Source organism: Triturus cristatus, chromosome 5_1 (assembly GCF_964204655.1).
Source record: "Triturus cristatus chromosome 5_1, aTriCri1.1, whole genome shotgun sequence".
Lineage (NCBI taxonomy): Eukaryota > Metazoa > Chordata > Amphibia > Caudata > Salamandridae > Triturus > Triturus cristatus.
Window position 1 is genome coordinate 68,240,567 of NC_140587.1, and position 25,787 is coordinate 68,266,353.

Below are 25,787 nucleotides of genomic sequence, written 5' to 3' on the forward strand. Positions count from 1 at the left end.
TTTCTGTCGAAAGTCCACCTACTACGTGGTCTTTTAAAACTGGCTATTTTGAGTTCTAAAATCAGGGGACTATGGTCAGAGAATATTTTAGGGAGTTTCTTAATCCTGGCTTGCTCAACAAGATCCCTTGTGCAGAAGAAATAATCGATCCTAACATATTTTTTATGTGGGCAGGAAAAATACATATACCCAGGATTATCGAAGTTCTTTGTAACCCAGATATCTACCAGGCCATGACTAATTTTTAAAGAATTAAATGCCCTATAAACCCTAGGCTTTCGACCCGTGTACGCCCCTATCCCATGGTCCAGAGAGATATTCAAATCCCAACAGAGAATCAAAGGGGTTGGCCAGGTAGCAAGTTCCCCTTCTAAATCCTCGAATATCTGAGGATCGTCCTCGTTAGAGATATAAATTGCACAGACTGTGCCACCCATAACTAATTCAATGATTGCCCATCTATCCAATGCATCCACTAGTTTCCGTTTGGCCATTCCCATAGTATTCTTGCTAAAATAGCCACACCCCGTATATTAGATGTCTGGGTAGTACATGCCAACAGATTATATCCTGCTATTCTCAACACTTCTCTTTTTCCCCACGGAATGCGTGTCTCCTGTAAACATATTATATCAGTAGGGTTTAATCTAACAAATTCAGCATATCTTACCCTCTTAGCCCGGTCATTCAGCCCCGCAATATTCCATGAGCAGATAGTTATCTTCCCCATATTAGATTAGGCCCACGATCCTGAATTTCTCCATGAAACCTTCTCAACGTCTTTCCATTATTAAGTACTTGCCTCTCCTTATACCAGTAATTTATCCCTCTTAATTGTCCACATGTTTAAAACGATTTCTCGATGTGCTTTTTTTACCCCACTTTTAACCAACTACCTCCCCCTCACCCCCAACTAGGTTTCCCACCCCCTTCCCCAACTCCCCCCCCCCTCCCCAAATAGGGCATACAGACTCAATCCTGAGTCTGGTCGTGATGGATGTGCAGCACAGCTGAGTGCGAGGGCCCTACATCTAAGGACCATAAGTAAACGCTGCTTCCGGCCTGAGTTCCAAGCTCATTAATGCCTCACCGTAATGCTCCCAAACAGATGCTAAAATTATAGATTACATTTTCCATTTGTTTGTAAACTATATTTAGTTAGGTAATCCGTCCAGGTACTCTTTAGCCTTTATTTCTGACATAAAGAACCTTGTTTGTCCATCAAAAATCACTTTTAGACGAGCTGGATTATTTAAAAAGGCTTGAGCTAATAACCTTGGGCAAGATGGCAGTCGTATGAGGCCGTAGGTGCGCATAGAGTGCTGAGGGCTGCAGATGTCGGGAACGCTGCCTTAAATCAATCGCAAGCGGGACTATGAATACAGCACGGTGTTGCCCAGAAACACACTATCCCCATAAGATTGGCAGTGAGTACTTACGACTCCTGGGCACGGTGATCGGTCTCTCCATTCTCCATTCTATGTTACATCGCCAGGATCGCGGTGGGAAGGTCTGAGGCTTTCTGGGAAGGCTCCGATCTGCAGACGGTGTCGGGGAGAGAAGAGGATTCGGCGGAGACGATCGGAACTGCTGAGGGTTCTGAGATGGGTCCTAAGGCTGCAGCGGGGGCCAGAGCTAAGGCGGTCAAACAGATGCCCGGGATTGTGGCGGGAGATGCAGCTGTGGAAGCTGTGGAAGCTCCGCCGAGTGCATCGGAATCTCCTGCTCAGACTCCGCGGCAAGGAGGACGTCGCGGGATGTTAGCTGACCCGGATCTGGAAAGGAAAGGAAGAGGCGGGACATTGCAGAGAGGACGCCCGGCCGGCCCAACGGTTGTTGTGGATTTGCTGAGAGGCCCTGCCTGGCGACTAGGTCCGGGTCGCGAAGGGAAGCTTAGGGGAAATGCTTGACCCTAAGTAAGCCCAGATGCAGAGGTGAGTGCCTGCCAGAAAAGATCCGCTCCCTCAAGAACATCAGCAGGAGCAGTCTGAACCAGGAGTGAGAACTCAGGTAACCCAGAGGGATTTGAGTGTGATGGCAAATGGACTCGATAATGGGACAGCTAACAACAAAGGTAGGCCTGGGGGCTCTTCATTTCAAATGCTGATGTCGAACCTCATGGGGGGGGGGGGGAGACAGAAAAAAATACCGATTTTGATTCCAACAGAAAACATTGGTAATGCAGGAAATACAGACGCAGACGGAGGGGACTCTGGGGCCCAAGTAGATAATCATAATATTCTGAGTCAGCATCCCCAGGAGCAACTATCTAAAGTCAATTTCTATTCAATCACTGCCAATCTTGCACTAGAAGCACTAGAAGCTAATGCCAATGCCAGTAGCAATATTGAGTGTGAATGCCAAATAGAGGCTGATAAGGAACCTAGTGATTTTTTTTTTCTCTCTCTGACAGTGACGAGTGGACAGAGGAGTCATCAGCTGACATCACAGACTTAAGCTATAGTGATGAGGAAGAGATAGGCGGTCCCAAATGCAAAACTGTCCAGAGGAAAAAAAAGAAGAGGGGTGGAAAGGAGCTGGCTTGGAACTATACTCCAAAGAATCAACTGTCTAATCCTAAACTCATCTCCCAACCGGCTTCTGATCCATCTGAGCCAACTTCTCCAACTCTAGAGACTATCTATCAGGCTATCTCCATACATCACGAGGAAACTCGCCAAGATAGTCGCAAGGCTCAGCTTGCCATGCGCAAAATGCAAGGAGTCGTTCGAAAACGTATGAAAACCTGCAGCTCATTTGGGGAACGCCTAACTGACCTTGAAATGAAATCAAATTTTGTACTTGTATAGCGCACTGCTGCCCCAGCGACGGGGCGTCCTGGCGCTTGTACTCATACCGCTGTGGAACCCGTCCTGGCTTTCCCGGTGAAATGTCCACTCCTGGCCACCCCCAAGGTGAAGCCAGGCATCCCCAGCGCTGTTGGGGCCGTTGTTGAGATTAAGCAAGCTATTGCCCAGAGTGGGACCCATGATTAGAGTAGGCACCGAGGCAAGAATTGTCAGGTCCGAGGAAATTGAGCCCAAGACCCGCCGAGGCAGGAATTGAACCCTGGTCCCGAGCCAGATCTCTGCATCAGGGTCTGCCGCTCTAACCATTGAGCCACATTTCTCCACCTAGAGTCTAGGATAGTCACCACGGAATCTGACGTTGCCTCAACCCACGCGATGGTGGGATCCCACAAGGCACAGTTAGTGGATGTCAGATGGAAGTTGGAGGAGTTTGAAAATTTTCAACGAAGGTCCAATCTGCGGGTCCTTGGAGTTCCCGAGGGGGTCGAGGGAGCAAATATATGTTCTTTCATGGTTGATCTGCTGCAAGATTCTCTACCGGAGTTAACCGGCTGGAATTGGGCTCTAGAGATCCAACATGCTCATCGGGTCCCCTCTGTCTAGAAACTGCCTATAAGGGCAGGAGCTCTACCCCGGGCCATCCTAGTCTATTTCGGCAATTTTTTGTTATGCCAGGCTGTGTTTGAAAAAGCTTGGCCTGACGGTAAAAGGTCCCGCAATGAGATTTCTTAATTTGTCCGCCCTGACTTCTGCCACTCCACTGTGGAAAGGCGGTGGCGATTACGGCAGCTTATTAAACTGTTCCAGGATCAAAAGGCTCAAGCCTTTTTAAATAGTCCAGCTCGTCTAAAAGTGATTTTTGATGGAAAACTCTATAGGTTTTAAAGGCAGTTTTTAATGTATGTTACAAACAGACATTTATGTAGAGGTACAGCCACAAGGGGGAGTAGGCACAGAGATACTTGTATGAAGTCCTATGTCCCTTATATACATAGGAAGACAACAAAGCAGCAGGGACACAGCTTCCATTGGTGCAACAGGTTCGATGGCACACTGAGCCATGAGTATTGCTGTATTTTATCATTTAAATAGCAGTATTATGTCTCTTACACTAGGGCCAATGATACGATGGCAATGCATTTGCAGAGTAGAGTTCCTACTTAGATCCTGCAGCGGAGTTCATGTGGAACATTTGGTAGAGTGGCAGACAGGGTGGGCCTGGGTCATTTGGGAAACATATTAGAGGAGTGTGTCTTAGTGTGCAGGTATTGGTGCCTTCTTGGTCTCTAGCTCAGTTTACTGGAGCTTATGAGGAAGAACCCCATCTTTCATTCCAATCCATTAGCCTGTCCTTCCGGATGTAAGTGCTATTTCCACACATTGGGTTCAGCTTCCTGTTCTTCTCTCTCTCTCTGCACATGAAGGCACACCACTTCCACTATTGATGATCAGATGGTGCCCCAACTACCCAGCAGTAATCAATGACCACCCCTCTTTGCATGGGCGGGTGAGGGGGTGCCCATGAGGCAGATAGCTAATGGAAAAAACCTGCATGGTGGGCTTGACTGCAGGACCTCTGTTCTGCATTTTGAACGCGCTCATTTCGAAATCCTTCTACTATTGTTGGTGAAGGAAAATAAAAACTCTTGCACCTCATCATTGTACTAGGCATGCTAGAGCTTACTATGGGCATCTTAATATAAGGGAGATAATAGGTAACTCAGGTGAACCGTACTTCCGGAATCCATCATGTCAGTATCATACTAGCACCAAAATGTCTCAAGAGGCCAGGTGTATCTTCAATACCAGTACCAACACTTCATAGCACAGCTGCTATGCTTTGACTGACACAGTACTAACCCTTCTCACCATGACTGCTCTGCTTTTACCGACACAGTATTAACACTTCTCAGCATAGCTGCTCTGCTTTTACTGACACAGGATCAACACTTCTCATTATGGCTGCTCTGCTTCTAAGGACACAGTATGAATACTTCTAACCATGGCTGCTATGTGTTGACTGACATAGTACTAATACTTCTCACCATGGCTGCTATGCTTCTAATGAAACCGTATTAACACTTCTCAGCATGGCTGCTATGCTTTTACTGACACAGTATTAACAGTTCTCACCATGGCTGCTCTGCTTTAACGGACACAGTATTAACAGTTCTCACCATGGCTGCTATGCTTTTACTGACACAGTATTAACACTTCTCAGCATGGCTGCTCTGCTTTTACTGACACAGGATCAACACTTCTCATGATGGCTGCTCTGCTTCTAAGGACACAGTATTAATACTTCTCATTATGGCTGCTGTACTTTTACTGACACAGTATTAACACCTCTCACCATGGCTGCTATGCTTCTAATGACACAGTATTAGCACTTCTCAGCATGGCTGCTATGTTTTTACTGACACAGTATTGACACTTCTCAGCATGGCTGCTATGCTTTCACTGAGACAATATTAACACTTCTCGCCATGGCTGCACTGCTTTTACTGACACAGTATTAACACTTTTCAGCTTGGCTGTTCTGCTTTTACTGACACAGGATCAAAACATCTCATCATGGCTGCTCTGCTTCTAAGGACACAGTATTAATACTTCTCACCATGGCTGCTATGCTTTTACTGACACAGTATTAACACATTTCACCATGGCTGCTATGCTTTTACTGACACAGTATTAACACTTCTCAGGATGGCTGCTCTGCTTATACTGACACAGGATTAACACTTCTCACCATGACTGCTCTGCTTTTCCTTACACAGGATCAAGACTTCTCATCGTGGCTGCTCTGCTTCTAAGGACACAGTATTGAAACATGCTTTTACTGACACAGTATTGACACTTTTTAACATGGCTGCTCTGCTTTTACCGACACAGTATTAACAGTTCTCACCATGGCTGCTATGCTTTTACTGACACAGTATTAACACTTCTCACCATTGTTGCTATGCTTTTACTTACACAGTATTAACACTTCTCAGCATGGCTGCTATGCTTTTATGACACAGTATAAACAATTCTCAGCATGGCTGCTCTGCTTTTACTGACACAGGATCAACACTTCTTATCATGGATGCTCTGCTTCTAAGGACACAGTATTAATACTTCTCACCATGGCTGCTATGCTTTTACTGACACAGTATTAACACTCCTCAGCATGGCTGCTCTGCTTTTACCGACACAGAATTAATAGTTCTCACCATGGCTGCTATGCTTTTATTGACACAGTATCAACACTCCTCACCGTGGCTGCTATGCTTTTACTTACACAGTATTAACACTTCTCAGCATGGCTGCTATGCTTTTACTGACACAGTATTAACACTTCTCAGCACACCTGCAAAGCTTTTAATGACACAGTTTCAACATTTCTCAGTGTGGTTGCTATTCTTTAAATTACTCAGTAATAATACTTCTCACCATGGCTGCTTTGCTTTTAATGCCACAGTATTGTACATCTCTCCTTTGCTGCTATGCTTTTTATGACACAATATTAACACTTCTCATCATGGCTGCTATGCTTTCAATGACAAAGTATTAACACTTCTCTCCATGGCTGATATGTTTTTAATGACACAGTATTAACACTTCTCAGCATGGCTGCTATATGTTTACTGACACAGTATTAACACTTGTCACCATGGCTGCTATGCTTTTCCCGACACAGTATTAACACTTCTCAGCATAGCTGCTATGCTTTTACTGACACAATCTTAACACTTCTCATCAAGGCTGCTATGCTTCTAATGACACAGTATCAACACCTCATCATGGCTGCTATGCTGGTAAAGACACAGTATTACATTTCTCACCATGGCTGTTTTGCTTTTAATGACACAGTATCAACACTTCTCAACATGGCTGCTATGCTTTTAATGACACAGTATTGCACTTCTCTCCATTGCTGCTATGCTCTTAATGGCACCGTATTAACACTTCTCATCATGGCCGCTATGCTTTTAATGACACAATATTAACACCTCTCACCATGGCCGCTATGCTTTTACTGACACAGTATTAACACTTCTCACAATGGCTGCTACGCTTTTACTGACACAGCATTAACACTTCTCACCATGACTGCTCTGCTTTTACTGACACAGTATTAACACTTCTCACCATGGCTGCTATGCTTTTACTGACAGAGTATTAACACTTCTCAGCATGGCTGCTATGCTTCTAATGACACAGTATTAACACTATTAACACTTCTCAGCATGGCTGCTCTGTTTTTACTGACACAGGATAAACACTTCTCACAATGGCTGCTACGCTTTTACTGACACAGCATTAACACTTCTCACCATGACTGCTCTGCTTTTACTGACACAGTATTAACACTTCTCACCATGGCTGCTATGCTTTTACTGACAGAGTATTAACACTTCTCAGCATGGCTGCTATGCTTCTAATGACACAGTATTAACACTATTAACACTTCTCGGCATGGCTGCTATGCTTTTACTGACACAGTATTGACACTTCTCAGCATGGCTGCTATGAATTCAATGACACAATATTAACACTTCTCACCATGGCTGCTCTGCTTTTACTGACACAGTAATAATACTTCTCACCATGGCTGCTATGCTTTTACTGACACAGTATTAAACACTTCTCACCATGGCTGCTATGCTTTTACTGACAGAATATTAACACTTCTCAGCATGGCTGCTATGCTTTCAATGACAAAGTATTAACACTTCTCTCCATGGCTGATATGTTTTTAATGACACAGTATTAACACTTCTCAGCATGGCTGCTATATGTTTACTGACACAGTATTAACACTTGTCACCATGGCTGCTATGCTTTTCCCGACACAGTATTAACACTTCTCAGCATAGCTGCTATGCTTTTACTGACACAATCTTAACACTTCTCATCAAGGCTGCTATGCTTCTAATGACACAGTATCAACACCTCATCATGGCTGCTATGCTGGTAAAGACACAGTATTACATTTCTCACCATGGCTGCTTTGCTTTTAATGACACAGTATCAACACTTCTCAACATGGCTGCTATGCTTTTAATGACACAGTATTGCACTTCTCTCCATTGCTGCTATGCTCTTAATGGCACCGTATTAACACTTCTCATCATGGCCGCTATGCTTTTAATGACACAATATTAACACCTCTCACCATGGCCGCTATGCTTTTACTGACACAGTATTAACACTTCTCACAATGGCTGCTACGCTTTTACTGACACAGCATTAACACTTCTCACCATGACTGCTCTGCTTTTACTGACACAGTATTAACACTTCTCACCATGGCTGCTATGCTTTTACTGACAGAGTATTAACACTTCTCAGCATGGCTGCTATGCTTCTAATGACACAGTATTAACACTATTAACACTTCTCAGCATGGCTGCTCTGTTTTTACTGACACAGGATAAACACTTCTCACAATGGCTGCTACGCTTTTACTGACACAGCATTAACACTTCTCACCATGACTGCTCTGCTTTTACTGACACAGTATTAACACTTCTCGGCATGGCTGCTATGCTTTTACTGACACAGTATTGACACTTCTCAGCATGGCTGCTATGAATTCAATGACACAATATTAACACTTCTCACCATGGCTGCTCTGCTTTTACTGACACAGTAATAATACTTCTCACCATGGCTGCTATGCTTTTACTGACACAGTATTAAACACTTCTCACCATGGCTGCTATGCTTTTACTGACAGAATATTAACACTTCTCAGCATGGCTGCTATGCTTTTACTGACACAGTATTGACACTTCTCAGCATGGCTGCTATGCTTTCACTGACACAATATTAACACTTCTCGCCATGGCTGCTCTTCTTTTACTGGCACAGCATTAATACTTCTCACCATGGCTGCTATGCTTTTACTGACACAGTATCAACACTTTTCACCATGGCTGCTATGCTTTTACTGACACAGTATTAACACTTCTCAGGATGGCTGTTCTGCTTTTACTGTCACAGTATTAACACTTCTCACCATGGCTGCTATGCTTGTACTGACACAGTATTAACACTTCTCAGCATGGCTGCTCCGGTTTTACTGGCAAATGATTAACACTTCTCACCATGGCTGCTACGCTTTTACAGGCACAGTATTAACACTTCTCAGCACACCTGCTATGCTTTTAATCACACAGTACCAACACTTCTCAGCATGGTTGCTATACTTTTAATTAAACAGCATTAACACTTCTGCACATGGCTGCTTTGCTTTTAATAACGCAGTATCAACACTTCTCACCATGGCTGCTATGCTTTAATGACACAGTATTAACACATTTCATTCTGGCTGCTATGCTTTTAATGACATAGCATTTACACTTCTCAGCACAGCTGCTATGCTTTTAATGGCACAGTACCAACACTTCTCTGCATGGCTGCTATGTTTTTAATTAAAAGTATTAACACTTCTCACCATGGATGTTTTGCTTTTAATGACACAGTATCAACACTTCTCATCATGGCTGCTATGCTTTTAATGACACAGTATTGCACTTCTCTCCATTGCTGTTAGGCTTTTAATGACACAGTATTAACACTTCTCATCATGGCCGCTGTGCTTTTAATGACACAATATTAACACCTCTCACTATGGCTGCTATGCTTTTACTGACACAGTATTAACACTTCTCACCATGGCTGCTCTGTTTTTACTGACACAGGATAAACACTTCTCAGCATGGCTGCTCTGCTTTTATTGTCACAGTATTAACACTTCTCAGCATGGCTGCTCTGCTTTTACTGACACAGGATAAACACTTCTCACAATGGCTGCTACGCTTTTACTGACACAGTATTAACACTTCTCAGCATGGCTGCTCTGCTTTTATTGTCACAGTATTAACACTTCTCCCCATGGCTACTATGCTTTTACAGACACAGTATTAACACTTCTCAGTACACCTGCTATGCTTTTAATGACATAGGACCAAAACTTCTCAGCATGGTTGCTATACTTTTAATTACACAGTATTAAAACTTCTGCACATGGCTGCTTTGCTTTTAATGACACAGTATCAACACTTCTCACCATGGCTGCTATGCTTTAATGACACAGTATTAACACTTATCATTCTGGCTGCTATGCTTTTAATGACATAGTATTTAAACTTCTCAGCACAGCTGCTATGCTTTTAATGGCACAGTACCAACACTTCTCTGCATGGCTGCTATGTTTTTAATTAAAAGTATTAACACGTCTGACTATGGATGTTTTGCTTTTAATGACACAGTATCAATACTTCTCATCATGCCTGCTATGCTTTTAATGACACAGTATTGCATTTCTCTCCATTGCTGTTAGCCTTTTAATGACACAGTATTAACACTTCTCACCATGACTGCTATGCTTTTACTGACACAGTATTAACACTTCTCAGCATGGCTGCTCCGCTTTTATTGTCACAGTATTAACACTTCTCAGCATGGCTGCTCTGCTTTTACTGACACAGGATAAACACTTCTCACAATGGCTGCTACGCTTTTACTGACACAGCATTAACACTTCTCACCATGGCTGCTCTGCTTTTACCGACACAGTATTAACACTTCTCACCATGACTGCTATGCTTTTACTGACACAGTATTAACACTTCTCAGCATGGCTGCTCTGCTTTTATTGTCACAGTATTAACACTTCTCACCATGGCTACTATGCTTTTACAGACACAGTATTAACACTTCTCAGTACACCTGCTATGCTTTTAATGACATAGGACCAAAACTTCTCAGCATGGTTGCTATACTTTTAATTACACAGTATTAACACTTCTGCACATGGCTGCTTTGCTTTTAATGACACAGTATCAACACTTCTCACCATGGCTGCTATGCTTTAATGACACAGTATTAACACTTATCATTCTGGCTGCTATGCTTTCAATGACATAGTATTTAAACTTCTCAGCACAGCTGCTATGCTTTTAATGGCACAATAACAACACTTCTCTGCATGGCTGCTATGTTTTTAATTAAAAGTATTAACACTTCTCACCATGGATGTTTTGCTTTTAATGACACAGTATCAACACTTCTCATCATGGCTGCTATGCTTTTAATGACACAGTATTGCATTTCTCTCCATTGCTGTTAGGCTTTTAATGACACAGTATTAACACTTCTCACCATGACTGCTATGCTTTTACTGACACATTATTAACACTTCTCAGCATGGCTGCTCTGCTTTTATTGTCACAGTATTAACACTTCTCAGCATGGCTGCTCTGCTTTTACTGACACAGGATAAACACTTCTCACAATGGCTGCTACGCTTTTACTGACACAGCATTAACACTTCTCACCATGGCTGCTCTGCTTTTACCGACACAGTATTAACACTTCTCACCATGACTGCTATGCTTTTACTGACACAGTATTAACACTTCTCAGCATGGCTGCTCTGCTTTTATTGTCACAGTATTAACACTTCTCACCATGGCTACTATGCTTTTACAGACACAGTATTAACACTTCTCAGTACACCTGCTATGCTTTTAATGACATAGGACCAAAACTTCTCAGCATGGTTGCTATACTTTTAATTACACAGTATTAAAACTTCTGCACATGGCTGCTTTGCTTTTAATGACACAGTATCAACACTTCTCACCATGGCTGCTATGCTTTAATGACACAGTATTAACACTTATCATTCTGGCTGCTATGCTTTTAATGACATAGTATTTAAACTTCTCAGCACAGCTGCTATGCTTTTAATGGCACAATAACAACACTTCTCTGCATGGCTGCTATGTTTTTAATTAAAAGTATTAACACTTCTCACCATGGATGTTTTGCTTTTAATGACACAGTATCAACACTTCTCATCATGGCTGCTATGCTTTTAATGACACAGTATTGCATTTCTCTCCATTGCTGTTAGGCTTTTAATGACACAGTATTAACCCTTCTCACCATGACTGCTATGCTTTTACTGACACATAATTAACACTTCTCAGCATGGCTGCTCTGCTTTTATTGTCACAGTATTAACACTTCTCAGCATGGCTGCTCTGCTTTTACTGACACAGGATAAACACTTCTCACAATGGCTGCTACGCTTTTACTGACACAGCATTAACACTTCTCACCATGGCTGCTCTGCTTTTACCGACACAGTATTAACACTTCTCACCATGACTGCTATGCTTTTACTGACACAGTATTAACACTTCTCAGCATGGCTGCTCTGCTTTTATTGTCACAGTATTAACACTTCTCACCATGGCTACTATGCTTTTACAGACACAGTATTAACTCTTCTCAGTACACCTGCTATGCTTTTAATGACATAGGACCAACACTTCTCAGCATGGTTGCTATACTTTTAATTACACAGTATTAAAACTTCTGCACATGGCTGCTTTGCTTTTAATGACGCAGTATTGCATTTCTCTCCATTGCTGTTAGGCTTTTAATGACACAGTATTAACACTTCTCACCATGACTGCTATGCTTTTACTGACACATTATTAACACTTCTCAGCATGGCTGCTCTGCTTTTATTGTCACAGTATTAACACTTCTCAGCATGGCTGCTACGCTTTTACTGACACAGCATTAACACTTCTCACCACGGCTGCTCTGCTTTTACCGACACAGTATTAACACTTGTCACCATGACTGCTATGCTTTTACTGACACAGTATTAACACTTCTCAGCATGGCTGCTCTGCTTTTATTGTCACAGTATTAACACTTCTCACCATGGCTACTATGCTTTTACAGACACAGTATTAACACTTCTCAGTACACCTGCTATGCTTTTAATGACATAGGACCAACACTTCTCAGCATGGTTGCTATACTTTTAATTACACAGTATTAAAACTTCTGCACATGGCTGCTTTGCTTTTAATGACGCAGTATCAACACTTCTCACAATGGCTGCTATGCTTTAATGACACAGTATTAACACTTATCATTCTGGCTGCTATGCTTTTAATGACATAGTATTTACACTTCTCAGCACAGCTGCTATGCTTTTAATGGCACAGTACCAACACTTCTCTGCATGGCTGCTATGTTTTTAATTAAAAGTATTAACACTTCTCACCATGGATGTTTTGCTTTTAATGACACAGAATCAACACTTCTCATCATGGCTGCTATGCTTTTAATGACACAGTATTGCACTTCTCTCCATTGCTGTTAGGCTTTTAATGACACAGTATTAACACTTCTCATCATGGCCGCTGTGCTTTTAATGACACAATATTAACACCTCTCACTATGGCTGCTATGCTTTTACTGACGCAGTATTAACACGTCTCACCATGGCTGCTCTGTTTTTACTGACACAGGATAAACACTTCTCAGCATGGCTGCTCTGCTTTTATTGTCACAGTATTAACACTTCTCAGCATGGCTGCTCTACTTTTACTGACACAGGATAAACACTTCTCACAATGGCTGCTACGCTTTTACTGACACAGCATTAACACTTCTCACCATGGCTGCTCTGCTTTTACCGACACAGTATTAACACTTCTCACCATGACTGCTATGCTTTTACTGACACAGTATTAACACTTCTCAGCATGGCTGCTCTGCTTTTATTGTCACAGTATTAACACTTCTCACTATGGCTACTATGCTTTTACAGATAAAGTATTAACACTTCTCAGTACACCTGCTATGCTTTTAATGACATAGGACTAAAACTTCTCAGCATGGTTGCTATACTTTTAATTACACAGTATTAAAACTTCTGCACATGGCTGCTTTGCTCTTAATGACACAGTATCAACACTTCTCATCATGGCTGCCAGGCTTTAATGACACAGTATTAACACTTATCATTCTGGCTGCTATGCTTTTAATGACATAGTATTTACACTTCTCAGCACAGCTGCTATGCTTTTAATGGCACAGTACCAACACTTCTCTGCATGGCTGCAATGTTTTTAATTAAAAGTATTAACACTTCTCACCATGGATGTTTTGCTTTTAATGACACAGTATCAACACTTCTCATCCTGGCTGCTATGCTTTTAATGACACAGTATTGCACTGCTCTCCATTGCTGTTAGGCTTTTAATGACACAGTATTAACACTTCTCACCATGACTGCTATGCTTTTATTGTCACAGTACTAACACTTCTCACCATGGCTACTATGCTTTTACAGACACAGTATTAACACTTCTCAGTACACCTGCTATGCTTTTAATGACATAGGACCAACACTTCTCAGCATGGTTGCTATACTTTTAATTACACAGTATTAACACTTCTGCACATGGCTGCTTTGCTTTTAATGACACAGTATCAACACTTCTCATCATGGCTGCTATGCGTTAATTGACAAAGTATTTGACTTCTCTAAATTGCTGCTAATCTTCTAATGACACAGTATTAACACTTCTCATCATGGCTGCTATGCTTTCAATGACACAGTATTAACACTTCTCTCCTTGGCGGATATGCTCTGAATGACACACTATTACCACTTCTCAGCATGGCTGCTATACATTTACTGACACAGGATTAACACTTCTCACCATGGCTGCTATGCTTTTAATGACACAGTATTAACACTTCTCACCATGGCTGTTATGCTTTTACTGACACAGTATTAACACTTCTCACCATGTTTGCTACGCTTTTACTGACACAGTATTAAAACTTCTCAGCATGTCTGCTCTGCTTTTACTGGCACAGTATTAACACTTCTCAGGACAGCTGCTATACTTTTAATGACACAGTCCCAACACTTCTCAGCATGGCTGCTATGCTTTTAATTATACAGTATTAACACTTCTCAGCACACCTACTATGCTTTTAATGACACAGTACCAACATTTCTAATTATGGTTGCAATGCTTTTAATTACACAGTATTAACATTTCTCACCATGGCTGCTTTGCTTTTAATGACAGTTTTAACACTTCTCACCATGGCTACTATGCTTTTAATGACACAGTATTAACACTTCTCATCATGGCTTGGCTGCTATGCTTTTAATGACACAGTATTAGCACTTCTCAGGACAGCTGCTATACTTTTAATGACACAGTACCAACACTTCTCAGTTTGGGTGCTATGCTTTTAATTAAACAGCACCAACACTTCTCAGTATAGCTGCAATGCTTTTAATGACACAGTATTAATACTTCTCAGCATGGCTGCTCTGCTTTTCTTGTCACAGTATTAACACTTCTCAACATGGCTGCTCTGCTTTTACTAACACATGATTAACACTTCTCACCATGGTTGCTCTGCTTTTACAGACACAGTATTAACACTTCTCAGCACACCTGCTATGCTTTTAATGACACAGTACCAACACTTCTCCGCATGGTTGCTATACCTTTAATTACACAGTATTAACACTTCTGCACATGGCTGCTTTGCTTTTAATGACACAGTATCAACACTTCTCATCATGGCTGCAATGCTTTCAATGACAAAGTATTGCACTTCTCTAAATTGCTGCTAATCTTCTAATGACACAGTATTAACACTTCTCATCATGGCTGCAATGCTTTTGATGACACATTATTAACACTTCTCGCCATGGCTGCTATGCTTTTATTGACACAGGATTAACACATCTCAGCATGGCTGCTCTGCTTTTACTGACACAGGATTAACACTTTTCATCATGGCTGCTCTGCTTTTACTGACACAGGATTAACACTTCTCACCATGGCTGCTATGCTTTTACTGACACAGTATTAACACTTCTCAGCACACATGCTATGCTTTCAAGGACACAGTACCAACACTTCTCAGCATGGTTGCTATGCTTTTAATTACATAATATTAACACTTACACCATGGCTGCTGTGCTTTTAATGACACAGTATTACACTTCTTTCCATTTCTGTTATGCTTTTAATGGCACAGTATTAACACTTCTCATCATGGCTGCTATGCTTTTAATTACAGAATATTAACACTTACACCATGGCTGCTGTGCTTTTAATGACACATTATCAACACTTCTCATCATGGCTGTTATGCTTTTAATGACACAGTATTAACGCTTCTCATCATTGCTGCTATGTTTTTAAGGACACAGTATTAACACTTCTCAGCACAGCTGCTATGCTTTTGATGACACAGTACCAACACTTTTCAGCATCGCTGCTATGCTTTGAATTATACAGCAACAACACTTCTCAGCATGGCTGCAATGCTTTTAATGACACAGTATCAACACCTCATCATGGCTGCTATGCTTTTAAGACACAGTATTAAACTTCTCACAATGGCTGCAATGCTTTTAATGACACAGTATTAACACTTTTCATCGTGACTACTATGCTTTTAATGACACAGTATTAACACTTCTCAGCACAGCTGCTCTGCTTTTAATGACACAGTACCAACACTTTTCAGCATGGCGTCTATGCTTTTAGTTACACAGTATTAACACTTCTCACCATGGCTGCTTTGCTTTTAATGACACAGTGTCAACACTCCTCATCATGGCTGCAATGCTTTTAATACACTTCTCACAATGACTGCTATGCTTTTAATGACACACTATTAACACTTCTCATCATGGCTGCAATCCTTTTAATGACAAGGTACTAACACTTTTCAGCACAGCTGCTGTGGTTTCAATGATACAGTATTGACACTTCTCAGTGGTGCTGCTTCAATTTAAATGACACAGTATCAACACTTCTCAGCATGGCAGTTATGCTTTCAATGACACAGTATCAACACTTCTCAGCATGGCTGCTATGCTTTAAATGCCACAGTATCAACACTTCTCAACATTGCTGCTATGCTTTTAATGATACAGTATCAACACTTCTCACTATGGCTGGTATGCTTAAATGACACAGTATCAACAAATCTTAGCAGGGCTGCTATGCTTCTAATGACCCAGTTTTAACACTTCTCATCATGGCTGCTATGCTTTTAATGATGCTGCATTCACACTTCTCAGTATTGCTGCTATGGTTTACATGACACAGTATCAATGCTTCTCACTATGGCTGCTATGCTTTCAATTACACAATATCAACACTTCTCACAATGGCTGCTATGCTTTCAATGACTCAGTATCAACACTTCTCAGCTTGTCTGCTATGCTTCTAATTATGCTACATTAACACTGTTCAGCATGGCTGCTATAAGTTTAATAAAACAGTATTAGCACTTCTGAACAATAATACAAATGTATGTTTTAATCTTCCTACTACAGATCTGTTATTTGCAATGGCTGCAATTACCAGGTGTTGCTATTACTATGGAATGAAGAACTGAGTTAGAATTGCAGTGGAAAAACTCCTGACCTGCAAATCATTGCACACATCAATGGCACATGCTTGACCTGCTGAGCCATCTCAGTGCCCATCCATGTGTCTTAACCAACACTTTTCATTAGTCAGATATAATATTCTTGGGCAGTACCAAAACCTCTCAGCAGTGCTGTCATATATGCATTATACAATGCAAACACTTCTCAGTGGGGTGAGTATACTTTTACTGAGCAATCTCATTGGTCTAATATAATTTTTGAAAATAGGATCCACAAATCTCAGCATGTCATGTGTGCATGAATTAGACAATGCATCACTTTTCAGTAAGATTGGAATGTACTAGTGCTTATTTGCCTAGCAGGTTGGCCTTTAATTAGAAAGGGCAGCACTTCTCTAAAGGTACCTATACTTTTCCTGGAGAGTAACATTTCTCAGTAGAATTACTTTGCTTTTTGTGGAAAATACTAAGGGGCCTTATTACGATTTTGGCAGTCTCGCAGCAGGCCGCCGTGCCAGCCCCCCATTACGAGACCGCCACTGAAGCGCCAAAGCACGTTCCTGCATGCATGGAGTGTGCAGTAACTGGGGGTGCATACAGACAGAGGGCACACTATGTGCCCCCCCTGTATTCACACCATGGCCCACAGGCAACAGTGGACTCTGTAGGGCTCACCACCATTAAACTAGGGCAGTGAGGAAACTCTTAATATGCTTGGAGGTACCGCAGCAGCACCACCAGCATATTGCAGCCTCAGACCTCTGCAAGACTGCAGCTGGATCACGGATCCCTGGTGGTTGCAGCGGTCCAGTGGTGGTCCAACCGCCCAACTTGTAATAGGGCAGGTGGACCACTAGTCTGGTGGTCCATGGACCACCACCAGAACTACGGGTGTCATATTGGCGGCCGTAGTCATAATAAGGCCATAAGACTTATTATCAGGGCTAACTTCCCATTTGGGAATAATGCCAACATTTCACTGAAGAGAAATTTGTCATAAAAAAGGATTAATACTTCTTCAGGGCTGACATATATGTATTGGACAGTACAAGCACTTCTCATGATTTAGAGTTTGGCGGAGAGGGTCCTTATAACTGCATTGAAGGACCATCTTGGACAAATTGATAGTCCACCTGGCCAATTTATGGATGGGTGGAACATAAGTATATCAGCAATGGTGACTACTGCCAATGACACACTCCTTGACAGCCTGATGCAGTAAGGGCCGTAAGCAATTTGATCATTTGACCACCCACCTAATTTAGCATGGAAGGTCGAATAGACCATTTTTACCTTACCTTACCACCATGAAAAATGTGGTAGTAAGGGACATCAAAAAAGTGAAAATTACCTGCACACCATGGGTGAAAACTCCCACAATGTAGGGGTTATCGATTTGGGTATTTTCTATAAACAAAATCCCACTTTGGGATTCTGATTTTGATAAACAAAAAGGTTTGACAGGATCTATTGTAATGGCAGGTCCTTCCAATGAATACAGTTGTCCACAGTGCTGATGCACAGATCTAAATTTGGCAGATGATGAGGTAGCAGCCGTACCTCTGCCTGCTAAACTTTAATCTCTCCCTTGGTAAATAAAGATTGTAAAGATTCAGACAATTTATAATCACTGTATGAAGCTGAGAAGAATAATCAACACAATATCCAATAGCTACTGAAGTTGTTACACTTTTCTACACTTTCAGCAACATTTATACCTGCATCCTTCACCAGAAAATTAAGACTGAGTTTGCATACTCTGATACCCCCTGTGCAAGTTAAGTTGAAAACACTGACTACACTCTATGCATAGGTGAGCCGAGTATGCACTTGTGTACCAAAAGCTTTCATATTGAAAGCTTGTGAGTCTCACTCATTAAGGCCTAACCACAGCTGTGGGAGAACTGTATGCAGTTTTGTAATATGTTTATCCATGGTTTGCTGCTCTAAAGAAAAATGTTCCTTGATACTGTGCCTGTTCTCATAGTGTTGGAAAGAAGTGTGAGGTTTTTATTTTACTTTTGGGGGCTTTTAGCCAATATGCTGATAGAATTGTGCTATAAAGTGAAATACCTGATGCAAAACCTGGAGGGTATATCTTGCTGCTACACCTGTTTTCTTCATGCCGTGAGATTGTAGTACAACAAATTCCTGGCCAGCATTTAAATCTCACTCTAGCCTTGCCGCTTCCATGGATTTCAGAGGTGCATACATTACTCTTAAGCGTTATCATTATATGTTCAAGTGCCCACCTCACCCTCATTATGACATGTGATTGCGAAGGTGCCTCTTTACCAATACTTTTTTTGATCTTCAAGAAGGCAAACAGCACCTCCTTTTTAAATGCCTATCGTGAAACACAGATGAAATCCTCCACTGCAGCCTAAAACAACCACAAGCCAGCCCTGTCAGCTGTCAGAGTCTTCTGGGAGGAGGGCAAACAAACTAAGGCTTGTCCAGGCCCCACCAGGTCCATCACCTGTGGCTTTAGCCTTGTTCTCTTGTCTGGAATTAAGACATTGCCAGCAAAATCATTTTGGCAGTGGAATTATCCGAATTATAGTTATGAATCTGTAAATGTATGCACAAGTGAATGGTTATTTAGAAAGTCTTATCTTGATCTTTGCTACTTATAAATAGATTACATAAAACATTGGTGAAGACAATAGACCTAGGTTTGAATAGCTAACACATGAAAACATAAGTTGTTCATTCTTCTATTTGCACATGAACTTATTAATGCAAATCCTACCAGCTCTGGGTGTAGTGGTGGTGGTAATGATGGTAGTGATGGAAGTAATAGTTACATTAATGGTGATATTGGGGTTGAAAGCAGTGGTAGTGGTCATTGAAATGGTTGTATTGGTGGTGATAGTGGTAATCATGGTGGTGATAGTAGTAATTATGGTGGTGGCTGTAATGGTGGTGATAGTTGTGGTGATGTAATGATGGAGATGGTAATGATGGTGGTAGTTGTGATGACTTTCATGGTATTGGTGTTCTTGGTGGTAGTTTTGTGGGAAATCATGGTGGTAATGCTGGCACTAATGATTTAGCAGTAGGGGTAAATGGTGGTTTTACTCTAATGGTGGAACTCATCAAATTGGTTGTGGTAAAGGTGAAGGCGGTAGTAGTAGCATTAAAGGTGGTTGTAATCATCTTAAACAAACCAGATGAGCGTAAAAAAACAATTCATGGCAATGTAAATAAACAACATATTACAGTAAAAACTAAAATAACATGTACTTCTGTATCCAATGCAATTATGAGACGAAGAAATGTGTGATGATTGAGTGTGAAGTACAGATGTTATAATAGCCCATCATTGCAATAAAAACAACCCATTAAAAGAGTAATGATAAAAATCCAACCTATTGTAAGCAGCGGGAAGATAAACCCACACTCACTGGATCCAATGCCCTGTCTGTGTATATTTTAAAAAAGAGGTAACGAAAAGTCTTGCAGACTACTGTGATGTCAAGCTAGACCTAAAAAGTAAATTCTCATATCTACAATTGTAGAGAACGTTTTACAGGAGAAACTATTATTTTTCGTAAATGAAAATTATGTTTTGCCTTACTAATGTCAACTACCTAATGTTTAATAGTTCATGGGTCCTCAGTAAATGTAGAATATACGTCTGTTGTGTGCGATCTTTATTGTTCAGCTTAGAAGAAAGATGTAATAGTATGCTGATAACAGTCCAACAACACTGTGCACCTTGTCCTCCATTTACAGAACCCAAACCATAACTGACAAACATCCTTATTGGCTAGAATGAAAACTTGTGGCCTCCTCCCCATAGCAGACATACAAATTCCTGTTCCATTGAGTCATCATTACTTAAGTCATCACATGTTCAATTATTAGTCTCCTGAAACACACCCCATTGCTTAGCAACTTCTTTTCTTCCTCCCATTCATTCTGGGGCAGGGGCATAGCTTCCATTGGTGCCGAAGGTGCAGTGACCCCTTGAACCCTGATTATTACAATTCAAACAACAGCTAGGGGGCACACTGCCTTTCTTTCACATGGGCACATGGCAAACTGGTTGCGCCCTTGTTCAGGGGTTTAAGAAGGCAATATGTAAATATCATCACATTTTGCATCCATGAGGGGCATTACTTGGTTCTACACATTAAGTTGAATCACTGATCTCAATATTGTTATTCTTCAGAATAAGTTGGATCACTGATCTCATTTATGTCATTCTACAGACTATGTTGAATAGCTGATCTCATTTATGTCATTCTACAGACTATGTTGAATCACTGATCTCATTAATGTCATTCTACAGAATAAGTGGAATCACTGATCTTATTAATGTAATTCTACAGAATAAGTTGAATCACTGGTCTCAATAATGGGATTCTACAGAAAAATTTGAATCACTTATCTCATCAACGTCATTCTTCAGAATAATTTGAATCACTGATCTCATTCATGTCATTCTTCAGAATACATTTAATCACTAATCTCAATAAAGTTATTTTTCAGAATAAGCTGAATCACTGATCTCATTAATGTCATTCTACGGAATAATTTGAATCACTGATCTCATTATTGTCATTCTACAGAATAATTTGAATCACTGATCTCATTAATGTCATTCTTCAGAATAAGTTGAATTACTGATCTCATTCGTTACTCTTCAGAATAAGTTGAATCACTGATCTCATTCATCTCATTCTTCAGAATAAGTTTAATCACTAATCTCAATAAAGTTATTTTTCAGACTAAGCTGAATTACTGATCTCATTAATATCATTCTACAGAATAATTTGAATCACTGATCTCATTAATGTCATGCTTCAGAATAAGTTGAATCACTGATCTCATTCATGTCATTCTACAGAATAAATTGAATCACTGATCTCATTTATGTAATTATTCAGAATAAGTTGAATCACTGATCTCATTCATGTCATTCTTCAGAATAAGTTGAATCACTGATCTCATTAATGTCATTTTTCAGAATAAGTTGAATCACTGATCTCATTAATGTCATTTTTCAGAATAAGTTGAATCACTGATCTCATTAATGTCATTCTACAGAATAAGTTGAATCGATGATCTTATTTATGTCACTCTTCAGAATATGTTTAATCACTGATCTCATTAATGTCATTCTACAGAATACGTTGAATCACTGGTCTTGTTAATGTAATTTTTCAGAATAAGTTGAATCACTGATCACATTCATGTCATGTTAAATCACATGGGGGAGTGAGAAGGCACACTTGTATCATTTGTACATGGTACATGGTCCCCATTAGATTATTGGCTGATAGAGCACGATGTCAGCCCCTGGATGACCGAAGCCTCACATCTCCCCAAAATGCTATCTGACCATGCCCTGTTAAAACTGCAGATGTCTATACCCACCTATTCCCCAACCCGATTCATGCGGCGGTTCCCAGCTACATCCCTTCTTGCCCCAGTGTTCTATGGGGGTGTACACTCTGCTCTCATTGAATATTTTGAACAAATACTGGCACAGTGGAGAGTGTGGGGACACCGTGGGAGGCCTTCAAGGTCGTCACTATCCTGGGTGTCTGCATTAGCACACAGGCAGGGGATCTTTGGGCAATGCGCACCCAAATCCAGAACACTGAGTCCCAATAATAGTCCCTAGATAAGGAGTATGCGAGGGACCTAAAACCTGCTATTCCGGTCTGTATTTATGAACACATAACCACTTTCAACAAGCTGGCAGTTCAAGAACTAAACATATTATTCAACAACACAGGCTTATGCATATGGGGAGGGTGGCTGGCCGGGATATAGTCTATCCTGCAATCACCAAAGGGACAAATGCATATAATCCAAATCACCACTCCGGAGGGGGCTGACTGCTTCGATACCCCGTCCAGTCTCACAGAGTTCACAAAATGTTATGCCCAACTCTGCGATGCCTGTCCTACTGTGGCTGAAGTAGACCTACAAAGTTATTTTGAGGATGTGGTGCTGCCCTGGCTGTCTACTGGACAGCGGGAATTCCTTATACAACCCATAATATCTGAGGAGCTCAAAGAGGTGTCATGTGCCTCCCAAATGGTAATGTTCCGGGCTTAGACAGATTAATGGGGGAATTCTACAAGGAATTTTCAGACTTACTGGTGCCCTTGCCGTTTATGATGAAGCCTTGATAATAACATTACTGAAGCCAGATAAACCTCCTACTAATTGCGAATCATACTGACAATTATCATTGATAACTTTAGATGTTAAGGTACTGACTAAAGTGCCGGCAAATCGCATATGGCCTCTGCTACCGAACCTGGTGCTGCCAGACCAATCGGTATTCATTCCAGCTTGGTCCACTGTGCATAATCTACGCACTCTGTTCACCCTCCTACTCCAGCTCAATCCATCACTGCAAGAGACTATGGTCCTACTGGAGACAGCCAAAGCCTTTGATTCTATGTCGTGGGACTGCATGTCTCAGATAATTGCCCTCATAGGGATACCCACACCATTCCTGCGAGGGATACTGGTACTATACACTAAACCTGTGCCCCGTGTCCTACTAAATAGTAACCCCCCATGGAGGGTTCTGAGTGGGCAGGGGAACAGGACAAAGTGCCTCTTGTCACCAATATTATTCACTATCGTGCTAGAACCCTTGGCATGTGCAATTAGGCATCGCCACGTCGACCCTCCTCACCGCTTCCCCTTGAGGCCACTGAGCATATCTCTCTATGCAAATAAAATAGGGCTGTATGTTCGGAATCCAGACACACTTTTGGTTCTGGACAGCCATGACTATATCCACTTCGAAAGATACTCTGGTCTGAGTATCAACTGATCGATGTTGGTGATATTCCCTCTGACACCATGCACTCAAGGGATCCTATTGGAGTTCCTGTTGCACTAGAGTGACAAATCAGCCAATTATCTAGGCCTCTGGATCCATAAAGATCCTGAGCTAGTGATTCATTATAATTATAGTATGGCTATTTCACGTTGAAGGATCAAATACAGCAGTGGTCAGGGCTGACGTTCTCCCTGGCGGATAGAATAGCTATAATAAAAATGAAAGTATTACCCAAATTCTTATATTTGGTCACCAATATTCCAATCGTCTTGACACAGCACTTCTTTAAAACCCTCAAGGCACTTTTGATAATGTTGGCATGGGTGGGAAAACACTCTTGTATATGTTGGGAGATTCTAAAGTTGTCATATGCACTTTAGTGCTTCAATTAGCCAGACTTACACCTCTATTACTAGTGTGCCCTAGCGGACTTTGCCCATTATTGGTATACCCCACATGACTACATTCCACATTTAGCCGTGGATCATGATGATGCATATCTCATTCCACTATAAGCCATTCTCCCCCACAAGAGGGAAGGCGTGCCGAAAGCAAAATCAACCCGATATACTCCACAGCATGTGTCTGGCGTGCCCAAGGGATGAGAGCGGGTAAGAGTAGTTTGTGTGCCCCAGAATTGCTGCTTAAATTACCACCCCACCTTCTCCGTTAAAAATGAAGACAAAACTCTGGCCCTTCTGGCTTGGGCTGGCTGCGTACGCTGTACGATGCCTACTTAAATGGTGCATAAGTGACCTTAGCTGACATTAGGCACCTGATCAACACACTCCACTGATGTCCTTCACAAATTACCTCATCTGGGCTGCTGTGCAAGAATACTCCCCCTAGTTCCTAGCCACACTTCCCTTGCACTTAGCACTGTAGACTCCCTTGACCAGTGACACACTTAGGCATTTGATTACAAAATTGTATCATGCAGCGCAGGTGGACAGGCTGCTAGCACCAGATAGAACACTGGAGTTATGGAACATGACTCTCACTACCCCTATGGAGAAGGAAGACTGCTCCTTCTGCTGCGCTCAATTAAACATGCTTGCATGCAATTGTAATCTGCATCAAAATGTGCCACACACCACTGAAAATGTTCAAATGTGGGTTGAAGCCCCATGCAAAATGTATATGGCTAGAAGTGGACTCCCTACATCTGACCTGACTCTGCCCTAAGGTTAGAGCTTTCTGGGTGCAGCTCCATCACACATGATACTTGAATCAGTGGACAGGGAGCCCTGACATGTGCTTGCTGGGTCTAGTCAAGAGCTGACAGCCAACTAACAGATGTGTGTAGCAGTAGCTTGTCTGTTGGTGGTAATCCACTGGGGAACTCACATTGTACCCACGAACAATCAACGGTTACATGACCTGGCATACTGCAAGGACCAGCTGGAGTTATATGTTGAGGAGCTGCCTTGGCCTTTGCAAGCAATGGACATCTGCGCCCCATTTGGGACATACCTCCTCACATCTCAGGGGAGTCCATAGGAGAGCAGAATTGGCAGGTTGAGGGATTAGCGAGCCACTGCAAGATGCTACTGTTCAGGTTATTTTGCACTATGAGCTTCTAATGAAAAATGTTACTGCCCATGCCGTGTTTGATCTACCCATGATGGGTGAACGTTTTTGTCGCTATGTCTTCTGTACTTTTTGCATTTTTTGAAAAGACAAAAAAATAGGTTGAAATACTAATCTAATAAGTATCCTTCTTCAGAATAAGCTGGTTAAAAAATCCCTTCCAAGAGTGTAGCATTACTTTTGTACCCCTTAACACAGTGGTTTATTTGTAAAAAAAGAAGTGTGGGGGCTCTCGTCAGGAGGCAGAAGGATACTTATTAACCAGCCCATTTCTCCTGCAATTTTTGCCTAAAACAGAACCAACAAACCCTGCAAGATGGGAG

The 25,787-nt window shown here is 41.6% G+C and overlaps 1 protein-coding gene across 1 annotated transcript in view; it reads right to left on the bottom strand.

Moving 5' to 3' along the window:
* The window catches only part of LOC146830199 (lymphocyte antigen 6E-like), a 236,622-nt gene that overhangs the window by 13,770 nt on the left and 197,065 nt on the right, over positions 1-25,787 (bottom strand). The window contains exon 4 of the mRNA XM_085604424.1: positions 22,601-22,612. Coding sequence (XP_085460550.1) covers positions 22,601-22,612 — 12 coding nt within the window. The remainder of the gene's footprint in view (positions 1-22,600; positions 22,613-25,787) is intronic.